Source organism: Gossypium arboreum, chromosome 3 (assembly GCF_025698485.1).
Source record: "Gossypium arboreum isolate Shixiya-1 chromosome 3, ASM2569848v2, whole genome shotgun sequence".
NCBI classification, from domain to species: domain Eukaryota; kingdom Viridiplantae; phylum Streptophyta; class Magnoliopsida; order Malvales; family Malvaceae; genus Gossypium; species Gossypium arboreum.
In genome coordinates this window covers 15446150-15466823 of record NC_069072.1, presented here as the reverse complement: position 1 = coordinate 15466823, position 20674 = coordinate 15446150, and the positions used below count along the sequence as shown (strand labels likewise).

The 20674-nt window shown below is 36.7% G+C and overlaps 1 protein-coding gene across 1 annotated transcript; it reads right to left on the bottom strand.

Annotated features, from left to right (window-relative positions):
* Nucleotides 1-15289: 15289 nt before the first annotated feature.
* LOC108475652 (F-box/kelch-repeat protein At1g23390-like) lies at nt 15290-16646 on the bottom strand. Its single transcript, XM_017777638.2, has one exon. The coding sequence runs from the start codon at nt 16576-16578 to the stop codon at nt 15457-15459; it is 1122 nt and encodes a 373-aa protein (XP_017633127.1). The 5' UTR covers nt 16579-16646; the 3' UTR covers nt 15290-15456.
* Between the last annotated feature and the right edge of the window lie 4028 nt (nt 16647-20674).

Here is a 20674-nt window from a genome sequence, read left to right as displayed (position 1 = left end):
CCTTTATGCATTACGAATTGGATATCTTCCGGTACAGGTCTTCAATACTGATTCTGTTTGTTTCTTTAGAAACTAGACTCAAAGAGGAATCTATACATATATTGCATGACTCCTAATCATCTCTGGTTAATTTACAATGAATTTCCAAAGTTGGAACAGGGGATCCAGAAACCGTTCTGGCCCTGTTTCACGAGAACTTTAATATCTCTTAACATATAACTCATATGACCGTTTCGTTTCTTCCATATGAAAGTAGATTCATCAAGGTTAATTTAAATAATTTATTCACTATTTAATTCCATTCCTAAAAATTTTAGTGATTTTTCAAATGCTCACCACTGCTGCTGTCTGTATCTGTTTTCAAGGTAAACTTTACCTATTTCGTGGTTTCCATGGACCAACTAGAGTTTTGTCATACATAGGTCCACATATACTCATATTTAGCCATTCCAATGGCTGATCATTTGCTTAACACTTCCATTCCAGTCCATGCTCACATCATGAAACCATACATATATACATAAACACAAATAGTCTAATGCCATACCCAGCTTTTACGAGCCATTTTCGCATGGTGTACACACATACATCACAAAGCGTATTTGAAAAACAGCAAAGGGTAGTCCTATACATGCCATATCTGGAGTTCAACTAAAAGAATACCAAAAGGGATTTGATAGTGTGAATGACTTGACTTGATGATCCCGAATCCGATAGCTAACGAGCAAAATCTATAAAGCAGAGAAACAGAGAAGCGGAGTAAGCAATTTATGCTTAGTAAGTTTGAGCAAGGATTCAGCACAACAAAAGCATAGCAATCATATAGCTAACGGATAATTTCGTATGCACAAATTCTCAATGTCATACTTATTTCACATTCCAACCCCTATATTCATACATAAGGGATCATCTTAGCCAAATACGGAAGCTCATTACTCATTGGCGAATATCATTCGAAGGAATCAACTAATTTCAAGCACATACGAACATACCTCATTGCTGGAATTTTTCAAGCGTATTAACTGAAATTTTACAGCAAGAACGCTCGTTCTCGAATCACGTACCTTGAATTTAGCTGGATATAACGACTCGCTCAAATGCCTTGGGACAAACCCGGTTATAGTAACTTCGCACGAATGCCTTGGGACTTAACCGGGTTTAGTAACTCGCACAAATGCCTTTGGGCTTAACCGGATTTATTAACTCGCTTACGAACGCCTTCGGATCTTAGTCGGATATGGTCACTTAACACAAAGCCTTGGGACTTAGCAGGACATCATTCAAATAGCCAAGCACAATTATCAATAAATCATGACACATTCGTATTTCATTCTCATTAGCAAAATTCAAACACAAGTCACTTATCACATTTGCAATTTCGGCTCAATAGCCACACACAAAGAGCATGATCTAATCAAATCATAATCTAAGTTCCATTACTCGAGAACTTACCTCGGACGTGGTCGAACGATTTCGACGGCTATTCGACGACTTTTTCCTTCCCCTTATCGGATTTAGCTCCCCTTTGCTCTTGAGCTTAATTTAACAAATAAATTGGTTTTATCATTTGAGCATCGAAAGAGGAATTCAAGGTACTTAGCCCACATATTTTCATTAGACATTAAAGTCACATATGTACGGAAATCATGAATCAACTCAACACATTAGTTAGTACTCTCCTTAGCCGGATTTTCTAAGCCAAGAATAGGCATCAATATGCTTGCCTCTAACCGAATGCATGCACACCATTTCCCCTCATGTGGCCGAATATGCATGTCCATGTTGAGGCCAATTATACACTTAATACCACAAAGAAAAACAGCATACATTTTACTAACTAACGCATTCCATTTTGTAACTCAATACACATCTATCATTTCCTTCATAACCGAAACATCATCACAAGCAAATATACACCTTGAAATAGTATATATGTCATACCAATACATCATGTGCAAACATATATTCATGTAGGTGCAAGGTAGAATCTCAAGTTGCTTATATCCAAATATAAACACATATCCAAAGCTCAAATCTTACTTACCATGCAACATGCATGAATCATACTTATGGATATACCATGGCCGAATACACCACAACACCATACCGTTTCAATTTGGTCATGGTTAAACAAAGAACTTAGTATCTCATTCAAAAATGCTAAAAGAAAATCTAAGAGTCCTCAATCCCCCATCACATGTATCATTATCAAGCTTGATATTTAGCATGCAATGGCATTAACACCACATCCACTTTGGCGAATATCATTCCATGACATAGCAAAGATTTGAACCATGGGCTAATAAAAACATCAAGCTAGCAACTAAAAACATGCATGAATCCCATGGCACAACCTCAAACATACCTTAATCTTGATGCAAGTATAGCCAAATCTCTTCCTAATCCCTTCCAAACCAAACATGAAGCAAAAATTCCTTCCTTCCTCTTTAGTATTTTCGGTCAAGAGAGAATGAAATGGATGAGCAAATTTTTTCTTTTCTTTTCTTCAATACACGGCAATGGGGAGGGAGAAGCCTTCACACACATTTTTTTTCATTTTTTATTACCCATACCCTTAGTTTAATGTTTCTCCCTAATGCACCAACAAAACATGTTTCATGACATGTTTTGCCCATACTCCTTGTCATGGCCGCCACCTCCTATAAAAAGAGGATATTTGACATGCAAGGCCATTGTTTTGCATGCATGCTTTAATTAGTCATCACACATTTCCCCATCATACTTTCAAAGTTTTCTACTAGGTCCTTTCTAGTGAAATTCACATTTATAACTCTAAATTAAAACATCAAAAATGTCACACATGAGTTAACACATATTATAGGCAATAAAATAAATATTAAATTATTTTTATGCCTCGGTTTTGTGGTCCCGAAACCACATTCCGACTAGGGTCGTTTTAAGGCTGTCACATTTATACTCGCAGCGGAAGGCGTTATACCCTAAATAAAAAGCCGAGCAGCTCAAAGGAAAATCACTGGCAATTGAACAAAAGAAAGAGAAGCCGGCGGGACCTGAACCAGCCGTTAATGAATCAGTGACTGAAAAAGAAGCAAATGAATTCTTAAAATTTCTAAATCACAGTGAATATAGTGTCGTAGAACAGTTGCACAAACAGCCAGCTCGTATATCGGTACTGGCCTTACTCTTAAGCTCCGAAACCTATCGCGATGCATTGATGAAGGTGCTGAATGAAACTTATGTTGCTAACGATATCTCTGTAAACAAACTGGACCGCTTAGTTAACAATATAAGTGCCGAAAACTTCATATTCTTCAATGACGATGAGGTACCGCCAGGGGGCCGAGGATCAACTAAAGCTTTGCACATCACGACTCGCTGTAAAGGGTACACATTACTGGTGGTATTGATTGACAATGGGTTTGCGCTGAATGTCCTACCCCTATCTACGCTGAGTAGGTTACCAGTGGATAATTCCCATATGAAGACATGCCAAAGTGTAGTGAGAGCATTTGATGGCACGAAAGGAAGGAAATGGGGAGAATTGAAGTACCCCTCTTAATCGGACCGAGCACGTATGAGGTAGATTTCTTGGTCATAGACATTAAGCCTTCGTATAATTGCCTATTGGGGAGACCATGGATACACTCGGCAGGGGCAGTCCCTTCATCGCTGCACCAAAGTTGAAATTAGTGACTGAAGGTCGGTTAGTAACGATCAATGCTGAAGAGGACATCATCGCGATAATAACCAGTGACGCCCCATATCTGGAGGCAAATGATGAAGCAATCAAGTGCTCTTTTCGATCTTTAGAGTTTGTGAACGTGACGTTTATCACCGAAGGAAATAAGATTCCAATGCCCAAGTTATCTGAGACTACAAGAATGGGACTACGGCTAACTATTGGAAAATGGGCTCTACCCGGAAGAGGACTCGGGAGGTACCTCCAGGGAAGGATTAATGTACCAATGATGAAGGACAAACAAGACCATTTTGGGTTAGGGTTTAAGCTGGAAATGAAACAAAGAAAGAAGGAACTTGAGAAGAAGCAAGAAAGAAGGAGAGCGCAATTGAGCGGGGGAGAAATCGAATGAGAACCAATGATCTTCCCCCATATATCGAAGACTTTTGTGTCTGGAGGGGTCATTCACTCTGAGTGGAAGAAGTCGGGAAAGGAAATCTTAGAAAAAATGATAGAGAGTTTGGACATCAACGCCACATATGAAGAAGGAACTGGGGTAGAGAATTTGTCGGGCATTCGCCCCTATGAGCCGGGAAGTGTTTTGAATAATTGGACTACGGAAGAGATTCCTGTAGTCTTTAGAACTAACTCAAAGTAATGTCCAAAACACACTTATTGCTCTAGGCCTAGGAGTAATAAGTGTCCTTTTGTGAAATAGGCTTATATTCGAAATCCTTATTTCAATAAAATGCATCCTTTTGACTTATTCCGTGTAAATATTCTTTTATTCTTTCATTCATGATCATACCATACATATCATTGTTCTTAGATTCTCTTGTTCTTTGTATCTGCCTTTGCACCTACAACAGGTCTCCAGATATCAATGATGTGAGTGACGTTGCTACTAATTCAGAGTCTCCTTTTGAGCGGGATATGTGTCTAGAGGGATCTCAGGACTTTGAGGATGACGAAGATTGTAACTTATCCCCTGATTTGTTAAGGATGGTGGAGCACGAAGAGAAACAGATTCTACCCCACAAAGAGACTGTAGAAGTCGTGAACTTGGGAGATGAACTAGAAAGGAAAGAAGTAAAGATCGGAGCTTGCATTACCATAGAGACAAAGCGGGACCTTATTGAATTACTCCAAGAGTTCAAGGATGTCTTTGCATGGTCATATCAAGATATGCCTGGGCTAAATACTGACATTGTGGTACACAGGCTCCCCATCAAAGAAGAATGCAAGCCAGTTCAGCAAAAGCTTCGAAGAATGCGGCCCGATGTTTTGTTAAAAATAAAAGAGAAGGTCAAGAAGCAATTTGATGCTGGTTTCTTACAAGTAGTTAAGTACTCGGAATGGGTAGCCAACATCATCCCTGTCCCTAAAAAAGATGGAAAAGTACGGATGTGTGTAGACTACAGAGACTTAAACAAAGCCAGCCCGAAGGATAATTTCCCGTTGCCTCATATTGACACCTTAGTGGATAACACGGCAGGTTACTTACTCTTCTCCTTCATGGATGGTTTCTTGGGGTACAATCAGATCAAGATGCATCCTGAAGACATGAATAAAACCACATTTGTGACCATGTGGGGAACCTTTTGCTATAAAGTAATGCTGTTCGGATTGAAAAATGCGGGAGCAACATATCAGAGAGCCATGGTAACCCTATTCCATGATATGATGCATAAAGAAATTGAAGTCTATGTCGACGACATGATCGCCAAATCTCAGACTGAAGAAGAGCATGTGCAAGTCTTGAGGAAATTATTTTTAAGGTTGAGTAAATTCCAGTTGAAACTCAATCTAGCAAAATGTACCTTCGGGGCCAGGTCAGGAAAACTGCTAGGATTCGTGGTAAGTGAAAAAGGGATTGAGATTGACCCAGATAAGGTCAAAGCCATACAAGAGTTACCTCCACCACGTACTCAGAAGAAAGTTCGGGGATTCCTAAGAAGATTAAATTACATCACTCGGTTTATTTCACAACTAACCGAGAAACGTGACCCCATATTCCGTCTCCTTAAAAAACACAACCCTGGTGTTTGGGACGAGGAATGCCAGAAGACGTTCGACAAAGTTAAGCAATATTTGTTTAATGCCCCAGTGTTGACACCACCTAGTCCAGATAAGCCACTGATACTATATTTGACGGTATTTGAAAATTTTATGGGATGCGTGCTTGGCCAACACGATGAATCGGGAAGGAAAGAAAGAGCGATATATTACCTCAGTAAAAAGTTCACTGAGTGCGAGACAAGATACTCGTTCATTGAAAAGTTGTGTTGTGCCTTAATCTGGACAACCCGAAGACTGAGACAATATATGTTGTATCACATAACTTGGCTAATCTCTAAAATAGACCCTCTGAAGTACTTGATGGAGTCGACTGCTTTGAACGGGAGGATGGCCCAATGGCAAATTCTACTTTCTAAATTCGATATAGTCTATGTGAACCAGAAGGCCGTAAAAGGGAGTGCGATAGTAGATTTCCTAGCCAGCAAAGCCCTAGAGGATTACAAGCCTCTAAACTTTGACTTCCCAAATGAAGATCTAATGTACATAGTAACCACTGAAGAAGACCCTCAAGAAGGTCATCCTTGGAAGCTAAACTTTGACGGAACATCCAATGCCGTGGGTAACAGAATTGGGGCAGTCTTGGTATCCCCGAGCGGAGATCATTATCCATTCACTAGTAAATTGGATTTTAACTGCACGAATAATATGGTAGAGTACGAAGCATGCGTCATGGGAATTTGCGCAGCCATAAAGCGTAAAATCAAGGTGTTAGAAGTATACGGAGATTCTGCCCTAGTGATTTATCAACTCAAAGATGAATGGGAGATAAGAGACCCCAAATTGATCAATTACAGAAGGTTGATCCTTGAGTTAATTAAAGAGTTTGATGATATTGTCTTCTACTACCTCCCGCGAGAAGAAAATCAAATGGCTGACGCCCTAGCAACTTTAGCCTCTATGATCAAGGTGAACAAACAAGAGGATGCGAAACCAATCCAGATGAGCATTTATGAAGCTCCGGCTCATTGTTACAACCTCGAAGAAGAAGAAAAAATTGATGATCACCCTTGGTACCACGATATCCTGCGATATGTGAAGAATCGTGAGTACGCCGATCAAGCTACTAAGAATGACAAAAGAACATTGAGAAGACTGGCCCGTGACTATGTTTTAGACGGGGAGATCCTATACAAAAGAAGGAAGGATCAGGTACTGTTGAGATGCGTAGATGCTATTGAGGCTAAGAAAATCTTGGAAGAAGTCCATGAGGGCGTCTGCGGGACACATGCTAATGGTTTTACAATGGCCAGGAAAATTATGAGGTTCGGTTATTATTGGTCCACCATGGAAGGAGATTGTATTAACTACGTCCAAAGATGTCATAAGTGCCAAATCTATGGAGACAAGATTAATATACCTCCCTCACCTTTACATGTCATGACTTCGCCATGGCCTTTCTCGATGTGGGGCATGGATGTGATTGGGCCAATTTCACCAAAAGCTTCAAATGGGCATCGTTTTATCTTTGTGGTCATCGATTATTTTACCAAATGGGTGGAGGCCGCTTCATATGCCAATGTCACTAAATCAGCAGTTAGTAAGTTCCTGAAAAAGGAAATCATCTGTCGATATGGAATGCCAGAAAGGATCATATCTGACAATGCATTGAATTTGAACAACAGCACGATAGCGGATGTCTGCAGTCAGTTCAAGATCAAACACTACAACTCGTCACTGTATCCCCCGAAGATGAACGGTGCAGTTGAAGCAGCCAATAAGAACATCAAGAAGATTGTAGGAAAGATGACAGAAACTTATAAAGATTGGCATGAGAAGCTACCATTCTCCCTCTATGCTTATCGAATGTCTATCAGAACTTCTACTGGGGCAACGCCTTTCTCATTAGTCTATGGAATGGAGGCAGGTTTACCTATCGAGGTCGAGATTCCTTCCCTCAGAGTTTTGTCAGAAGTAAACTTGGATGAAGCAGAATGGATCCAGTCCCGATATGATCAGTTGAATTTGATTGAAGAAAAGAGGCTACGGGCTATTCGCTATGGTCAGATGTACCAAAAGCGAATGATGCGAGCTTACAACAAAAAGGTTTATCCCAGAGAGTTCCACGAGGGAGACCTAGTACTGAAAAAGATCCTGCCCATACAAAAGGACTTCAGAGGAAAATAGATGCCGAATTGGGAAGGGCCTTATGTGGTGAAGAAAGCTTTTTCTGGCGGAGCATTGATATTGGCTGAAATAGATGGCAAGATTTTACCCAATCCTGTGAATTCAGATTCGGTTAAGAAATACTTTGCCTAAATAAATAAATAAAAAAGGAGGAGAGGCCAAGGTGAAAATTCGCAAAGAGCACCTTGAGACCAAAAGGATTTTGAATTGAAAACCCGTAAAGGGCAATTCAAATTTTGATCAAAGGTGGAGCATGCGATGGTCTTATGATACCTAAATTATCAAGGAGGAGAGATGTTACATTTTGGGGCATCCGCAAGAGTACTCTAAATCCCCTAAACACATATTGGGCAAAAAAGAGTCCTCAAGAAGTCAGTACAGAGAAACTCACGCTGCGATATATGGGGCACCTATTCCCTTTTATTCATTTTGTATTCCAGCAATGTTTGTTGACTATGATTAATCTATTCCCTTCAAATTTTGTTTCTGACAAATTTCATTTCTGTCATTGTTATGATCATTTTCGAGCATTTTGCATTGAAATGATGATTAATGGACTAAAGCCATTTTCGCAAAAAGAGTTTTTCATATTACTCTGAAAGTTTTTAAATAGTACAGGAACCTAAAACAGGGCTATTATTTAGAACTAACCAAACTCAAGATTGGAAAGATCTGAGAAGAAAGAGTTAAAATTGGGACTACCTCTTCGGGTTTTCTATTCAAAGATCTGAGCTGAACAATAAGACAGGGTACCATTTTAGTGAAAGAACCTTGATAAACAAAGAGCAATGGCAACCTAAACATTAAAAAGGGGATTCACGCTCACAACGTGTTGCACCCATACATTCATAGATCATTCATAATGCGTCTAATTAGGAGCATCTGATTCATTTTGATCATAGCATCCTAATTCTTTGGCATAAGCATAAATGCATGGAACTGATTCTACAGGTCATGATCCTAGAATCAGTGAATTCACCAGACCTTAACCCCCTAAGCAGTAGGGTAATAGGCTGAAAATTACAGATCTCGTCTCCCTGAATTTGCAGTGGAACAGATCAAATCCAGCGAATCCTGTCTTCCTGAAGTCTCAGCGAAGCAGATCGAAGTCACCAGTCTTATCTCCTTGAAGTGCAGTGGAGCAAGACTGAAGTTACAAGTCTCATCTCCCTGAAGTCGCAGTGGAGCAGACTAAATATACAGACCTTAAACCCCTAAGCAGTAGGGTAACAGGTTGAATTCAAAGGGCTTTAACCCCCTAAGCAGTAGGGTAACAAGCCGAATTTGCAGATCTTATCACCCTAAGCAGTAGGGAAACAGATCAGAGAATATGCGCCTTAACCCCTTAAGCAGTAGGGTAATAGGCTGAAAATCACAGATCTTGCCTCCCTGAAGTTGCAGTGGAGCAGATCAAATACATCGAATCTTGCTTCATCGGATGCAGTGAAGCAGATTCAAACCACCAAGCTTTAACTGCCTAAGCAGTAGGGTAACAAGCTGAAGATTTACAAATCTTATCACCCTAAGCAGTAGGGAAACAGATCAATGATGACAGACCTTAACCCCCTAAGCAGTAGGGTAATAAGCTGAAAATTATAGATCTTGTCTCCCTGAAGTTGCAGTGGAACAGATCGAATCCAGCAAGTCTCATCTCCACGAAGTCGCGATGGAGCGGTGAATTTATAGATCTTAACCCCTAGCGGTAGGGAAGCAGATCGAAGATAATGGGCTTAACCCTAAGCGAGATTGTAACAAGCCAAATTTACGGACCTTGAATCCCTAAGCAAGAACAGCAGGTTGAATGTACGGATCTAAACCCTAAAGTAGGGAAACAGATCAAATGCGATGGGCCTGAAACCCCTATACAGTAGGGTAACAGGCTAGAAATTACAAATATCTTCTCTTTAAAATGAAGCTGAAGAGGTTACAAGCCATAGCAGATCTCCTTGAAGTTTCAGTGAAGTTGATTGAAGCCACAGTAGATCTCCTTGAAGTTTCAATAGAGTTAGTTGAAGTCACAAGTCTTATCTCTATGGAGTTGCAGTGGAGCAAATCCAAACAAACCTTACCTTCTTGAAGTTGCAGTAGAGCAGTGAAGCGGGGCGAAGCAACAAGATTAGAATGAAGCTACTTGGAGAAAAAGAGCGCTAAACAAGTCTAGACACGGTGAGACCGGGCAAAATTGGTCTTTCTTAAGTCTTTGCTCTATTCTCGTTACACGACAACAAGCAAAGAGGGGCAGTTGGACAAGCCCAATTTTGGGCTCAAAACCCCCAAACCCAAACTAAACAAATAACCTACCCATAAACCCAACAGACCCAAAACCCACTAAAGACCCAAACAAATTAAAACCTAGCCCAACCCAAAACAATTAACAGCCCAAATGCAAGAAGGAAAACAAAACCCTAAAATTTTCACCCTAGGCCGCCGCCCCTAGGGCCACTTGCCTGGCCACCGCCTCTGCTCCTACCGACAGGTCAAATCCACCGCCTAAGCTGCACCTGCAATGCATTAAACAGAAATGACAGAAGCAAGAAAAGAGAATGTTGAATATAGCCAAACATAATGCAAACGGGGGGGGTTCCTTTTTAGTTCTAGATTTTCTTCCCTTTTTTAAAAATAGAAGAGGCAAATAACATCACAAGGCTTGGATATACTTCAAATCGTAAGGAATACAGAAAGACCGAAACCAAAGTCTATTTATTTCTTTTTTTTCTCTCTTTTTTTCGAATTTACTTGCATATATTATTCTTACTCTAGTAAAATAATACATATATACTCATTAAAAAATATAATAAAAAATATAAAAAAAAGGGGAAAAAATTACCTGAAGCGATTTTCGACCACCGTGTACGGTAGCCGGCACGACGGATGACACGACGGCGTTCGGCCCGCTCCTCGCCGGATTCTGGTACCTGCAGAGAGAGAAGAGAGGATTAGAAGTTTTTTTTTAGAAAAGGAGAAAGGAAATGAAATAAAAAAAATAATTAGTTTATATAGGCCGGCAAAACGCACCGTTTTGCCCGGCCCTTTTAAATCCAGAAACGGCGCCGTTTAGGCGCAACTCGAAGACCCGACCCGGCTGAAAGAGATCTGCGTGTTTTCTATCTGATGGGCTATTTATGCCCGTGGTCCTTCCATGTTTTTCACTCTTTTAATTTAATCCCTTTGTTATTCTTCTTTTATTTTTAAATTTTGACCACATAAACTTTCCCGATTTTCAAATCGGTCCTTAACACATGGGCGCCGGATGACAGACACGTGTCCAGAGGCTAGAATTTTTGCCGATAGTCCTCAAACTTCGCGAATATTTTCAATTTTACCTCGCTGTTTTATTTTATTATAGTTCTCACCTCAAATTTCGTTTTTATTCCAATTAAACCCTAATCAGCTTGATTTTAATTCTTTTTATTTTCATTTATGTATTCATTTTATTATTAATTCATTTCATTGAGGTATTTAATCTGTCATTATTATCTTATTTATTGTATCATTTTTGCTTAATACTTATGTATATATATCATATAGTATTATTAATAGTTTTATCTTTGTTAATGTGTTAGTATGATACGTGCGTATTCTTTCAATATATTATATCCCGTACATACATTTTTAATATTATACTTTTATTTCTATTATCACGTATATATTTTAATACCATATATATTATTATCGTTTTACGCTATTATTATTTATATTATTATTTTTGTTATCGTTTTCGTTATCATTGTCATTTTATTTTGCCATGTTTTATTTATTTTTATTCGATCATTTGGCTTATGCTCGTGTTTATGTTTTTATATTGCTAGCCTTGTTTTCATCTTTTTATAACCGCTTATATCATTGTTATTGATACTATCGCACTTATTATTGTGTATTAGCACCATGATTTGGTTTTATGTTTTACTATAAATCACATTATGTTTTTACTCATTGCCTTAAAATAATTCTTTCATAAAAGTGATATTCCATATTTGGTAATTCGAGATAATTGTGCCCTAACTTACTGGGTTTTGATTTTTCTCGTTTAATCTAAATAACGGAATACTCTTTTAAATCGCTATACGAGTTTTGAAAATGCTCATTCTCGGAGGTACGAAGTGTTGTGCCCTAACTTACCGGGTATGACATTTTGTCACCTCGAAATATGAATTTGTTTTAAAACAAAGGCAATATTCGGTGTTTGAGAATTCGGGAAAACGTACCCTAACTTACTGGGTTTCGATTTTTCTCGTTTACTCTAAATAATCGAATACCCTTCTAACAAATTAAAATACGTAAGTTTTATATAAAAGGCAAGCTCGCTCTCAAAAATTCAAGATGTCGTGTCCTAACTCACTGGATGTGACATTTCATATTTTGAGACGAGAAGGTCTTTAACACTTAAACTTTTTTATAAAAAAGGGATCGTATTTCAAAAGTCTTTCAATTTTTTAATCTCCGACACTAAGACACTAATTAATCAACTAGGTACCAATTTTGGACGTATCGAGGGTGCTAATCCTTCCTCGTGCGTAACCGACTCCCGAGCTCATTTTCTGATTTTCGTAGACCAAAACTTATCGTTTTGATAAATCTTAATTTTTATTAAAATGATTAATTTAAGGTGATCCGATCACACCTCATCAAAAAGGATTGGTGGCGACTCCCCATTTTTCATTTTCGTTTTTTAAAATCCAAGTCGATTCCCATTTTTTTTCCCTAAAAAAAATGGTTACGACAATATCCAGCATCTTTAAGCTAAAAAAAAAATATTTTTTTTATGATTCATATTCGAAAAATGCTTATCCCAATTGATTTGGTTTGATTATAATACAAATAAAATTTTGATTATCGTCTTTTGTTGTTTCTACCAAATTCATTACATATATAGATGCATTCTGAAGTGGATCTTATCTCCTTCAACCAACTTTCGGCCAAACAATGTCTACTTGTACATGTTTTGTATTAAAATGGATAAGCATAGTAGAGATGGTTGTCATTAGTTAAGAAATGGACAAATTAGATTAAATATATGGAATCATATGTGAATTATATATGATTGTTGGCCTAACAACCGAGGATAGTTTTGAAGCAATTGCAACATGAATGGACCATTAAGAATGAAGAAATTACCATTGGGTGTAGTTGTAATTTAGGTCATCAAATTCTTACCACTTCAATTTCACATATATTAAACCATTCCATCCATTAATTACTGCATGTCTTTTATGCCCAAAAACAAGTTTGGTGGGATTTAGTTAAATTTGGCAGTTCTCAATGATCAAAGTTGATTGTTTTAAGACAAAACAATGGTCTTTCAATCAGATGCAGTTAAATTTTCTGAATTAAGGTCATCTACTTTTGACCTTTTCGACGCACGCATTGCTATTACGTTTTCTTTTTGGTCCCTTTTTAAGTAAAAAAAAAAAAAGTAATTGATTACTATAGAGGTTTATTAGGTTATACGTAGGCCCATTTCATTGTAAATTCAATAAATGATTAGTTTATCTACTTTTTAAAAGTTAAATCTAGTATTTCTATCAAGGTAGAGTTTGAAATTTTATATTAGGACATGAAGATTAATTAGAAATTTTTGAAGGAGTTAAAAATAAAATGGGTAAACCACATCATTAGTCATAAATTATGAGTAAGTTTTTGTTTTTGATCACTTAACTAAAAAAAGTTATAATTTGGTCATTAAACTATTCAAAAGTTTTTATTTAAGTTATTCGGCTGTTAAAACTAATGTTATATGCCTTTTTATGTTCACACCGTCTGCACTAATTGAAAACTCTCTTTCCCTTTATGTTTTTTTTTCTATGAAACAACTTTACATGTTATAAATCTGTAAACCAAAATTCTAATGACTTTTTTCTTTGATCTTCGAAATTGACGTCAAATCAACTTAGATTTAATATATGTTTTTCTACTTGTCAATAAGTATTAATCCATTGTACCAATCATCGAATCGCTGCTTGAAACTCACTAGCAGAATTTTTTTTTTGGAAAAAATCTTACCAACCTAGTGACTTAAATAAAATATTTTGAATAGTTCAGTGACTTAAATGAATTTTTTTGAATAATTCAATGACTAAAACAAAAACTTACCATAGTTTAGTGATTTATTATGTAGTTTACCCAAGTAAAATTGTATCATTTTGTAGTTAATAAAGGTAAAAAAAATTTGTTAAGTCTCTTTATTATAGGAATTGAATCAAATTAATCCTTCTCTTGTTAAATAGATTAATTTAATCTTTGTATGTTAAAATAATCAAATAAAATCAAATTGTAATAGAGATAACATTTATTATTTAAAAATTACATGAAAATTAAATAAAAACTATTTTTATTTATAGTTCAACTTTAAATAAAAATTTTAATTTACAGAATTTTCAATACTTTCTAGATATTAACTCTATTAAATAAAAGAATATTTTCTAAATAATAAATGTTAAATGTATTAAAATTTAATTTAATTTAATTGTTTTAGTAGTATAAAAGTAAATTTATTCATCTTAACTAATTTAATTTATTTCCTATAATATAGAGAACTAATTGATACTTTTATATGCAAATAACTCTCCCTTCTTGATGTGTGAAGGAACAAAGGAGCCAAGCCTATTTTCCTTTTCATACAGCCTTTGAATTCAAACCTCGATTTTTCTTTTTCACATTTTTTAGGTAAATTATCTAATTTATCAATAAATTTTTGAGCACTTTTATTTTAATCACTATTATTAGAAAAAATTTTCATTTTTAATCGTTCATATGTTAACCCCGTAATGGAAGTCTCACTTAGTACACCAAATCCCACTATAAAATACTTCTTTGAACAAGTCAAACTTCTCCACCAATAAAAAATTTCTTTCATTTTCATTTTATTTTTATTTTGGGTCATATTTCGTCGTTCTTTTATTCTTCCCTAACCAACTCCCCTTTTAACACCCATAAATTTTCAAAGCCTGGAAAATCTAGATTTATTAAAACATAAAAATTTCAAATCCCAAATCAAAATACAGCCAACAATTATACTTAAGACTATCCAGAAGCTGGCTTGATAGGCTCAACTTGACTTGGGCCAAATTTAAAACAAAATAATTTTTACACACTTCCAGCAACTTTAACAATATGAAGAAGATGAAATAAAAAAACCACTATTTATTTAGGGAAGTTACTTTCACTGTTTTTCTTTTCAAACTAACCGACCTGAAAATTTTATAAAAATCTCAAGTCTTGATCCAATGATATATATATAATGAATGTGTTAAACGGGAACAAGAGGCCAGAGGTAGATGAGTTGTTTATTAATTCTCTTAGACAATATGAAGGAGAAGAAATAAAAAAAAAAGGGAAGGGTTATTTTCCTTCTGGGTTTTCCTACCTTCACCATAAATCAAAATTAGTGTTAGTTTTGATTGGAGCGGTTTAGAAAAGAATATGGTGTTCATAGTCAACGATGTGATCATTTTAGAATTAAAATTAACACAATTACTTAAGAAATAAAAACAGACAGAGATATCGTAATAACCAAATTGTTCAAAACTTCAAATATTCATCCTGCCTAAAACCATATATCCACCAATTAATTTAATAATCAAATGAAAATCCCATTATTCACAAATACTAAAACGTACTTTGCCGGATTCCGCCGCTTTCCCTAAATCACCCAACCCCACGTCCGCGCATGTAAGCACCATCTTCTCCGCCACCCTACTCCGGTCGCTCACCGCCGGGTTCTTCAAACTTCCCCACCGGAAAATCCCTTCGCCCCCAATCTCACACATCACCAGTTCCTCAGGCTCTCGGGGATTGTATATATACAAAAAGTCACCTGTAGAACTTATTTTTATTGAATTTAAACTTGCGTCTTCCCCTTTCAGCTTTTCCACCAACTCTTTTGGCATTATCGCAATTTCTTCAAGAATCTCAAATGATTTCCCCTTTACTTCCCACACTTTGACATCTTTAACATTCTCAGAGTTTCCGAGTAACCCCACCAGTACCAAGTTGTCCCCGAAAATACCAATCACCGAAAAGAAAATGTTCTCATCGTGACGCAAATCCAACGGTCCGGACCAAATCCTGGACGTGGGATCGAAAGAATACGTAACGCCGGAAACTTGTTCCATTATGTACAATGATTTTGAACTGGCTGCGGCAGAGAGCCACGCGGAAGCAGCAGAGTCTTTGAGGATTGCTGGCATGGCATCACAGGCGTCCCACCTGCGAGCGTCGAGGTCGTAGATTTCAACAGAAAGGGGGTCGTCCTCGAAATCGCATGCACCGCCGGCGACGATGACATGGCGGCCAACCATGGCTACGACAGGGTCGGTTCGCCAAACGAGGGGTGGGTCCACATGGTGCCACCTCAAGTGGAAGGGGTCGAAAGAGAAGGAGAATTTGGAGGGAGAGAGCATGTAGAGAAGGGAGGAGTTGGAGGAGGAACGGATAGCTAAGGCGTATTGGAGGGATGGGTTTTTGTTATGGATACGGAGCCAGTGGCTGGACCGTGGGTCGTAAGCGACGGAGGAGGAGGAGGCGTACGGAGGGCGTGAGTTTTGACAGTGGAGAAAGAGCCAAGGTTTGGGGCGGTTGAAGTAGCGAAGAGAGGAGAAGACGGCGTGATTCCATGATTTAGAGACGTGGCTTGCAGGGAGGATATGGATGAGGGGAACATGAGAGAGGATGGACTCTAGGACATCTCCTCTAATATCAGCTCCTTCAGTAGTCATGGTAATGTGTGAAGTATTTTGTTGATCAGAAAGAGGACCGGGGAATATTTATAAAGGCGTTGGAACAAAATAAACAAGCCATAATGATTTATTTTAAAAAGTTTAGTGTTATGTAACTTTTAAATTTTTATTATTTGTAGAATCATCTAAAATAGATGAAAAAAATTAATATTTGTTAATATGATATATACATGATGTTATATTAATAATTAATTAATTTTTAAAATTATAAAATTAAAAAAATATATTTTTTAAAATTTTAAAAAAATTAATTAATTCCTAACATGTTATACATGTCGCAACATTAAGACAACTTATTGACCCAGAAATGCCTAGATCCCTTCAAAAAATGCATAACAAGTCAACTAATTATAATATAGTTAGGCGTGTGGGCTTGATTGGGATCCTTGAAGTGTAATGCCTAAACTTGTTAATATCTTCCACATGGGTTTGTTATCATGGATTGAGATTTTAAGTCCACAAACAAAATTAGTTTCTTCTAATTTATCCTCGCTCTGTATTGAATTCCAAAGTACATCATCTTGGATCCTCAACTTTTTTCTTGAAATTTCTTTGTGATAAAGTATTGAACGAATAAGTTGAATTTTGACTTCAACTACTTGGATTTAGGTCTTATGATTGGGCTTTAAGGTAGTGTAAGTCTATCATGTCCATGGGCTTGAAATTAAGTCTTGAGACTCGCATCACTATTTTAGGACGATTTTACAAACAATGCAAATTCAGTGGCTAAAAGAGATGAAAATTAAATGGAGGGCAAAAATGATTTTTTTTCTTATAAGATTTAAGGGTAAAAAAGTCATTATGCCAATAAATAATGGTGTTCTTCATTTTTCATTGAACACAAGGGATCATATTATATTCATTTTATTCGTAAAACATAGTTTTTTTAGTGACGATCATTCATGTCCTATCATTGTTGGCATTGACAAAGCAGATTCATTATTAGTAGTTCTTAGTTGAATCAGTTTTAGAAAATAGAAAGGAAATAGCACGTTGTTGATACTGTATGCAAAAGGAGAAAAGTATGAGGGAGATAAGGGTGGTTGCTATGGAGGCCAATTCACCTAGTCGGAGTGGAGAGCCAAAGGCTATGGATAGTGGTGGAAAAGAGAACGTAAAAGGCTAAAGGTTGAAAGAGTGTTGACAGAGTGTAAGCTTAGTATTCTTGAAGGGTCAATACTTTCCTCATCGTTCTTAAAGGTATTTATAGGTAGAGGTCCCGTGTAAGATTGTGTTAATATGTTGGACTTGTCATTTAGCCATCACTACGGAACGCGTCGGAGGGATGTCTTCGATGGGACGAGGATGCCTGTGACAGGACAAATCTTATCCTTCATTCTGGCTTGATAGGATAAAGCAGTTGAGCCCACGTGATGTTTGGTGACCAACAACTTCATGTTCTCAATGAAAAGTAAGCCACTCGGTGGTCGCTCTGAAAGGGTGAGTGTGTAGATGGCATCCCGACTTGCTAGTGACAAGCTTATTGCTCAAGTACCTTTTTGCTTGCCACTAAACCTATCCATGGGCTAGGTCGGGCCTTAATAGAATTTATGTCAAATTGATAAGCTCGGCCTTGGCTCGACCCGGATAAAAATGCTAAAACCTGGGCCCAACCCGCTCGTATTAAACTTTTTATAAATAAAAAATTAAAAAATGTTTCCCAATAAATTAAAAATAAATTTTAAAAAATTATACTTAAATAACACTAACATAAGTTCAACTTAACAAGTAAATACCTCTAAAATAGTAGTAAAATTAACAATAAAATAAGAGTTATGCAATATCCAAATAATAATAACAAAATAGTAGTAACATAATAATGAAATGGCAGCAAACAATGTGAAAATAGTAGATTTTTTTTCTTTTTGCAAATTCAAGTTGAGCTCGGGCCAAAAAAGCCTTACTTGAGGCTCGCCCCATTTTTTAAACATGCATTTTTTTGCCAAAGCCCATTTTTTAAGCCTATATTTTTGCCCAAACTCTCTCACTTTTCAGGTAAACCTTCAGGCCAGGCCGAGTAGCTCGACCCATGGGTAGGTCTACTTACCATGTGCCTTTGATACAAATGGAGTATAAGACATATCATTTTTCTTTTCATATTGATACATATTCTTTTATTTAAAATCATTTCAAATTTATGTTGATAGTATCTTTTAAATATTTCTTATTATAAATATTTATAGTTTAATTCATAATTTTTTAATAAACTATACCTTAATTATAATATATAAATCATAAAATTAATAGAATATGTTGCAAATTTTTTTAAGAAACTAGGCTATTTTTTTTTTAAATTTATCGATCTATGCTATTTTTGGAGAGAAAAAAGGAAAACACACCCTGTAAAATGCGTTTTCACTGCCGCATCGATAAAAACGCGCCATAGAGGACACATTTTTATTCTTTCTCCTAAAAATGCGTCTTACAAGGTGCGTTTTCACTTATATGGAAGTGAAAATGTGCTCTGTAAGATGGGTTTTCACTTTGCTAAAAATTGTTTTTTTCCCTTTTTTTTTTGTTGTGGTTGGAAATTAGAAGTTTGTAGATTTATTTTTGTTCGTGTTTAATATTGACATGGTTATAGTTTTAAGGAATGTTTGAATTTACGGTGGTGACGTGGAGTTGGGTGACCTACAAATTTTATCTGCCATGTGAGTATGGAGTCATCAACAGGGAAGTTGGATTATGTTGCAACTTAATATCTTAGTTGATGGTGATTATACGGTATTGGGTTGAATTATAACTAGGGTTTCAAGTTTACAAAGGTTATGCTGTTAAGGGATGAAGCATAAATGGGGTTATAGTTGATAATGGTTATACGAGCACAAGAACGAGTATTTCTCATTAGAAGAGGATGCTTTATAAAACTCATACATAAGTATGGGAAAGAAAAACGTAATGGCATTTCAGTATAATCAAGTAATGCATCTTATCCATCACCACCGAAGCTAATGATCCCACTATTATAACCTATGATAGAATTGGGGTGTAACATATTATACTAACAAGTTCATCGTCTTCAGTGGAGATGGACAACACGATTACTTGATTATACTGGAAAGCCCATTGCCTTTTTGCTTCCTCGTACTTGTGTATGAGTGTTATAAAGCATGCTCCTCTGACAATGAGAAACTCGTTGTCGTGCCAGCATAACCATAATCAACTACGACCCCAGTTATGCTCTATCCCTTGACAACATAACCTTTGTAAAACTGAAGCCTTAGTTACACTTCAATCCGAGATAGTATAATCACTGTCAACTTGGACCTTGAGTTGCAAAGCGATATGGGTAAGTAGGGGATAGGAATGTGTATTATAAGGGATGGGTGGGGTAAAATGGGAAATTTTTTCTTTTTATCTTTGGAATCCCAGGTTGTAGGGGCTCAGAGGAAGAAGCAGTCAAGTTGGCTTGGGGGTTAAAATGACCAAAGAGAAAACGCCCCATGCAGGAAGCGTTTTCAATTAACATGGCAGTGAAAATGCTTTTTGTAGGACATACTTTCTATTGTCATGTCAAACATGTGGCTGCAAAACACGTATTGCAAGAGGTGTTTTCACAACCATGTCAGGTGAAAAAGTATGCATCTTTGGTATGAACACTATGAAAATTTGGCTAAGCATGGGTATAAGGAAATTTTGTGTATTTTGTGATTTTATGAATTAGGGACTAAAATGTCAAAAGTGTAAATATGAGGGCTAATTTGTAAAATACTCTAAAAATGTATATATGGATTGAATTGAATGATTTTCTGAATAAAAGAGTTAAATTCGAATATGTTTAGATCAAGAACCAAAGAAAACAGAATTAGATCGGGGAAAGTCGAAAGTCGTCGAGTAGTTGACTCCGTTCGTTCGAATCCGTACGAGGTAAGTCAATATACAAATAAATGTGTTTTGAATTGAATTATTATTTATATGCTCTTGACCAATGATGAATAATTATATGAGTTGAGTATGAGATATCCGAGAAAGTATCAACAAAATTTCGACGTCTGAAAAGTCCCGTACCAACCGTAAAAATAGTTAGGATACATATGTCATGACATAGGATCCGATATGTGTTTTCATTTAAGAT

What these genes read in the sequence shown, in the direction of transcription:
- LOC108475652 (XM_017777638.2), bottom strand. Translation starts at nt 16,578, where the DNA reads ATGACTACTGAAGGAGCTGATATTAGAGGAGATGTCCTAGAGTCCATC.